This window comes from Berghia stephanieae, chromosome 8 (genome assembly GCF_034508935.2).
Source record: "Berghia stephanieae isolate SIO BIC M18660-M18661 chromosome 8, UCSD_Bste_1.3, whole genome shotgun sequence".
Lineage (NCBI taxonomy): Eukaryota > Metazoa > Mollusca > Gastropoda > Nudibranchia > Aeolidiidae > Berghia > Berghia stephanieae.
The window spans coordinates 15064610-15071522 of NC_088367.1; the positions used below are offsets into that span (position 1 = coordinate 15064610).

At 34.8% G+C, this 6913-nt stretch overlaps 1 protein-coding gene across 1 annotated transcript in view; it reads left to right on the top strand.

Annotated features, from left to right (window-relative positions):
* The first annotated feature begins 118 nt into the window (after positions 1-118).
* LOC144978223 (activating signal cointegrator 1 complex subunit 2-like) overlaps positions 119-6913 on the top strand; it is a 13131-nt gene continuing 6336 nt past the window's right edge. Inside the window, exons 1-4 of the mRNA XM_078924016.1 lie at positions 119-208; positions 2771-2853; positions 3583-5342; positions 6529-6765. Of these exons, the coding sequence (XP_078780142.1) occupies positions 2794-2853; positions 3583-5342; positions 6529-6765 (2057 nt within the window). The 5' untranslated portion in view covers positions 119-208; positions 2771-2793. The remainder of the gene's footprint in view (positions 209-2770; positions 2854-3582; positions 5343-6528; positions 6766-6913) is intronic.

Here is a 6913-nt window from a genome sequence, read left to right on the forward strand (position 1 = left end):
CAATATATAATATATATAAATGCACTTTTTAAGGGAATATTAAAACATATCAAACCATATTATAATATAACTCTAAAACAGTTTGGACAATATGACAATCTGGCACTATAACAAGAACAGTAACTCTAGTTCGATTTCAACAGGTTGTAAACATTTCACCACAAGAGCCTCAGTAAGGATACAATATAATCCGGTTTCCTGCTGCATTGTAAGTACTGTTAATGGTTTATTACTGCCAAGTCTTGTAAAACTTATTTTGGAATCTTATTTGCTTTTGGAATACGGAGGTCAAAGGTGATAACTGTATCATAGGGAGCGTTATTTCTCCTCAAACTCGAGTGTGGTCCCGAATCAGAATCGCTCTGGGTCTGGGTCTGGACTCAATTTTTCACTACTAATCTACATATACCACATTCACAATCAGACACCTGGGCTTGGGGATAAGAAAATATATAGACAGGCGCGCCATCTAAGAGTCAATGACTTCCAAAAGCCACTTCGCCTTGATCATGCCTTCACGTAATGACAAATGCTTTTGAAAATTTGAAAAGGGAGTGGGTTTTCTCATCCGGTGAGAATAGAGGTAGTGGCACCTTCTCGCTATTCTCGCCTCTGTATTAATCAACAGGTAGGGTTAGCCTAGCCGCCGCCCCTTCTCGATATATTTATATCGGATCCTATTTATATACTCACCCGATCATCATCATCTCGTGACAGATTTTAGAGTTCAAGTTCAAAAACGTTTATTTTAGGCAATTGCCAATGTAACTCATACAAGAATATATTTTCATCAACAAATCAAATAAGTAAAATCAATAATAAAGCAAGGCAAACAACGAAAATGATGATAATAATAATAATAATAATAATAATAATAATAATAATAATAATAATAATAATAATAATAATAATAATAATAATTAGAGGTACTGGACATAAGAAGGGTGAACACATACATCATATCATGATACATTATGTAATAGTCATGTATTTAGAATTTAAATTGGATGGGCTTGAGATATGGTAATTATGTTGGAAATCTGTATACGGGAGTTGATATCATCCTCCCTCCCTCCCTCCCTCTCTCTCTCTCTCTCTCTCTCTCTCTCTCTCTCTCTCTCTCTCTCTCTCTCTCTCTCTCTCTCTCTCTCTCTCTCTCTCTCGTGACTGCTTTTAGTGGTACTGGATGTAAGAAGGTGAGCATAATCATCAACGAACACCTGACTTTCTTCGAACAGACCCCCCCCCTTCCCCGTTTTTGGGTTGTTTTTTTTTTTTTGTTTTGTTTTGTTTTCATTGACTTTAGTAAAGTACCTGATATCGAACCAACTAATCTCAGAGCCAACCTCAGATTCAATTAACCAGTAGTAACTCTTTTTTTTTTAAATGTTGAACTTTAAAAAACCAAACGAATGAATGAACTTATGTAATACCAAAAAACTATTGTAAAGCGCTCCTGAGCACTATTTGTAGATACCAGCACTATATCAAATAATAATAATAAAATTTTCTTTCAGCTTTAAAAATAATAAACATCTTTAGGTTAAACAAAAAAAATGAATTGTGAAAAACAATTTATTTGTTTTTAGCAGCACTCTTATGACACCCTCTCAGAAAAGTAAATGGGTGTGCCCTGAATATGGTGACTCCGGTATTTTAAAAAAATCATTATAAAAAAAGGAAAGCTTACAAATCAAAACTATTGATTTCTTAGCTTCTTCGCCAACACTACTTTCAGAAACAACAAATATAAAAATGTGGTTTTGCACATACAATGAGTACTTACGCTTTACATTCTCATTTTGCTTTGAACCTACCCTGTGTGAAGCTAAAATGCTTCTTTTTTTTCACTTACATGCTACACTAGACTACACTGCAAGCTATACTATAATTTTTACGAAGTGACTATATCTCGGAATGCTCAGAAAAATAAACTCAATCTCTATTTCTACAAACGGTTTCCATTTTCAAGATTTTTTTATTAATTGGGAGAGTGTGTATGTATGATGAATGTGCTAAAAAAAATTCTGTTTTCTTTTGCCGATGGCTAGGCGCTCTGTCTTTTATTCCCAACTTTCTATTACACTACTATATCCTGAGTTTGTGTAATCCTGTCTTTCATCCTGTTCCTGTCCTGGGACTTTGGTTTTGTTATTTAGGCTTACCTCTGTTCTCTCTTTGATCGAGCAGTGTAAAGTCGATGCACCATGGAGTATTCACAATAGCACAACTTTTAGATAAGATCTGTCGCTGTCAACAATATGCCTAAAAAATACTAGCTTGACGATTCCTGTCCACCCTGTTTGAGCGTTTACTTTTGCATCGACTTCTCGCCAGTAACCCATAAGCCACAGGAAGCTATGCCGACCATTTGTAGAAATAGAGTTCAAGTTTATTTTCCCAAGCGTTTGGAGAAATAGAACCTGCCTAATTTTTAATTACACCAGAGGACTTCCATTTCCATATCGAGAGACCACAATCCTATCGCCATGTCTGTACAGCCACAATATTCTTCTCCATGTGGTGCGAGTGAAGAGGATGTGTATTCATTAATTTACTTTACTTTATGATTATAAAAGATACAACATTTTTTTATGAGGCAAAATTATATAAAAATTTAAAAAGTAAAAAATTTCACCATTCAAGCATATTCAAATGAACTATCAATCTCACTACCAGTTATATTTTTTTTTAAAGTTTGTTCTCTCCTAACAACATAAGATAATATATTATCTTTAAAAAGTGACTTTTATTATATTATTTTACCCAGGGTAAAGTTTCAATTCTGTCACGATGCCTGTTGCTCTGGACCTCATGCAGCATGTTGATGATTCGACGACAAAACCAGCATTGGTATGATGACTTGATTCTTATAACCAATAAAAATAAGATTTCATTAATTAGAGTTAGTATTTACCTTGTGAGGGTAAGACTGCCCGCTAGAAGTCACTTTAGGTAGATGATACATGTGACCCTCTGTCTAATTGGTATTATGCCAAATTGACATCGATAAAGAAGTTTGAGTATTAAAAGGCAAAATGTTCAGAATTCGGATATTTAGCTTTGGAAGGGCTTTTGCAGTTTCACAGCACGCCTAAAGAGAGGGGATTTTTTAAAACTAAAAACGTGGCCATATTACATTTTTGAGACTATTGGACCCAAAATTAGATTTGTTATTTGCAGTTTATGTTTAAATGGTTAACAGTTCCCTTTTGTCCAAGATAGCTAGTTTTAGTTTTGCTTTTTATGCCTAAATTTTGATTTATTTTAGAAATATGTCTCAAGGAGTGGGTTAGGTGGAATCGACAATTTATGATGACACAAATACAAAGGATTTCTCTTCTTCGTTTTTTTTTTTTTTCTGAATATTTGAGTAAAGAAAGTTGACGTTTATTCTCTCTTCTGATCTTTTCTTTTCCTTTAAAAATTTATTTGGTAACTTTTCTTTTGTTTGCGTTTTTATTTTTGTTTCCCACTCATTAACTTTTATTTATGTTATTAATATTTGCTTTCAAAACCACAATACTTTTCATAACTTTGTATTTTAACGTAATATTTTTGTATTTTTCATTTTTATTTTAGCATCAAAGCAGAGTTGAGAAAATGATGTTTGTAAGATACAGCTCCCCTCCCAGGACCCTCGAAGATCGGGGACATTATGAAATGTGGCTGGAAAGCATTAGCTATCTCTGTGATGATATGCACTGGCTCTTGCAACAACCTCATGACAAATTTTGGTGTCAGGTCGTATTTGATGACAATCTCCACAGAGCTCTTGATTCATTTCTCAGATATTGCCCGCGGTCTCAGGATGATTTATCTGCCTTACCAGACAGCGGCAGGCAAAAGCAATTAGAATTGTGCAGACTCATTTTTATGACATTTTTGCGAATGTCAACCCATAAAGAATCCAAAGATTGCTTCATAACTCCCTCTGTTTTTGGAGAAATACTATACGAGAATTTTTTATTTGATATTCCAAAAATTTTAGACATATGTTCATTATTTGGAAATAGTAATGGTCCTTTGTTGACAAAGATGGTCAGTAACATTTTTGTCCAACAGCCAAAATATACAGACGACCTAAAGCAAACTATTCCTACTATTGTGCAAGTCTTTACCAATATTGCTTCACAATGTGGTGTCAAACTAGACAGCCATAGTGCATCTCCACAAAAGTTGGACAACAACAAAAACTTCAATAAAAATGGAAGTAAGATGTCAAAGGATGATGTTCAAGATCTTGTAATGTATCTGTTTGACACAGCGACAACGCTTCACAAGTTTTTGGAGGTGTATCCTGACAGTTGCAGAGTTTTCTCAGAAGCTCAATTTTGTTCAGTTGTCACCAATTTTTATGAAGGAGTCGTACCCATTTTGACGGATAATATAAAACAGATGGACAATCCAGGACCTGTGGAAAGTAGAAAGAGAAATCTTATTCGGTTGCATCACACCAAAAAATCTTTGTTGAAAATATTTCATCTTATTGTCAATCACATTTGTTTGTTACCTGTGATAGAAAATGGTACTAATGATGCTTTAGTCACTTCTTGTATAGAAGAGTTTCTACACATAATGACGTCTGTTTTGAATGAGAGAAGATTCCTGGCTGCTTATGAAGGCATGTTTGTTTTCCAAGATGACGTTGACCTCCTCACCCAGGCCTCTTCGAGAGTTGATGTTTCCCAGTTTGACTACATACAAGCAGCCATCAATTCAGCATTTGCTACGTTTGGACGCCGTAAGTCTCCACATGGTGACACGAACACTGGTGGAAGAACTAGTCCAGATGGTGCTGCAGATTCAGGTTTAGCAGCAAGTGCCTGTCCTGCTCCTACTCAGTCCAAGAAATCTGATCCCTCAACTGATGCTTCATCATCTTCTGCTAAGATACGGAATAGAGTCAAAGACGAATTGAAAAATGCATCGGCTGAGATATCTTCTCAACCTCAAAGTTCAGAAGCTTTATATGGTAGGGGAGCAGCAGCCCCCAGTCATGAGCCAAGCGATGTTGAACTGGAGTCACTCATTTGTGCTGTCAAAGATATTTTGCCTCATCTGGGAGATGGTTTCATCATTGCCGCATTGGAAGAGCTGGGTTGGGACCAGGAAAAAGTTATTTCATGTGTGTTAGAAGACTCACTTCCAGCTGCCTTAAGTGGATTGAGCCTTGAGGCACCTCGACAAAAACGAGCGATTAATCAGGGAGATGGGCAGACCACAGATAATCCTGCTGCTACCAGTTTGCTTGATTCAAGAAAGAATGTTTTTGATTATGATGAGTTTGATGTCTTTCACACTGATAAAATCAAGACTGAGAACATACATCAGGGTAAAAAGTAAGTGTGTTTTTCAATTTTTTGTTTGTTTGTTTGTTTTTTTTTAATTGATTGTACTATTATTATTATTATTATTATTTTATTATTATTATTATTATTATTATTATTATTTATTATTATTATTATTATTATTATTATCAGTAGTAGTAGTATCAGTATTATTATTATTTTTTAAAAATTGTTATTATTATTATTATTATTATTATTATTATTATTATTATTATTATTATTATTATTATTATTATTATTATTATTATTATTATTATTATTAATTGTAGCAATAGTAGTAGTAGTAATGGTTGTTGTAGTAGTCATCACTGCTGATGTCACTGTGTATATTAATGTTGCTGCTTTACCACCAGTTTGGTTGTGTTTGAATAATTAATTTGTTGTGGAAGGGGACATAACCACGTGCCTTGACACGATTCAAGCAATCTGCACAGTCATTATTCAGTAAACTATGGCAGTGATTGCTAAGCTGGGCAAACTAAACAGATATTTCTATCAATGGGATGTGTTTACGTCTATTTTACCCACTCGATTAGTCGTGCCAACACACAATTTTACTGTTATGATCAACACAACTGTTTGAGAGGAACAGAAGTGGTAAAAAAAAAAAAACAGAACTAACAAAACCATGAATAAATCAAGAAAATCAACTTCCAATATGATAATAATGCACAGGAACATAGATGCATAATATATGTACTTTTGATATTTATTAAAATTCTAAGATACTGCCGCTGAGTTTTGAATAACACATTTTTTTATTTAAATGCAACATAATTTACAAGCACTTAAAATTAGATCCACAATTTGTGATATTGAAGGAAAACTATTAATTACAAGAATGTCAAATTTTCATTGATGTTTAGAAAGACAACTGATTTTTCAAATCAAAATAATAAAGTGAAAGAGGCTGTTAGTATTTTCCCGCTATACAGACATATTATAAGACCATGAATATCCATAATGACCCCCATTGGACACGGCACTGCCTGATACCAGTTGACCTCCAATGACCGCACGCAGGTAGCTAGCAGGGAGGGTTAATGGGCCCCTTGGGAGTTCAAACTGAAATAGGACTGATTCCACGCAGTGTCCAGAGCTTGACTTTTGTCTGACCCTGCTGTTGCTTTGATTGATTTTGATGCTAATGAGTAACAAATAAATTTATTTCTTTCAGAAAATTGGTCTTAAAACCAGGAGACAAGGGTGTCTCTGATATAGTGCGTGACAGATACACCAACTATGGGTCATGGGAGAAAAATGATGAGGACGGTGAGGATGGTGGTGCAACTGTCACAGTTGGTGAGGATGATGAAGGTAGTTTGATGTATAACGATGAATACGATGATACATATGACACTATGAATGTTGGAGCTGATGATGCTGATTCTGCTGATGAACTTCTGGCCAACAAGTAAGTGACAAAGCACAAGAGCATTTAAAACAGGCCTGCCACGTGTACAGATTTGATTGTTATATACAAATTGGGGGGTGGGGGGGGGGGGTCAAATTTGGCTAAATTCAGATTTTTTGCTCCAGTGTCAGATTTTTAAAATCTAGAA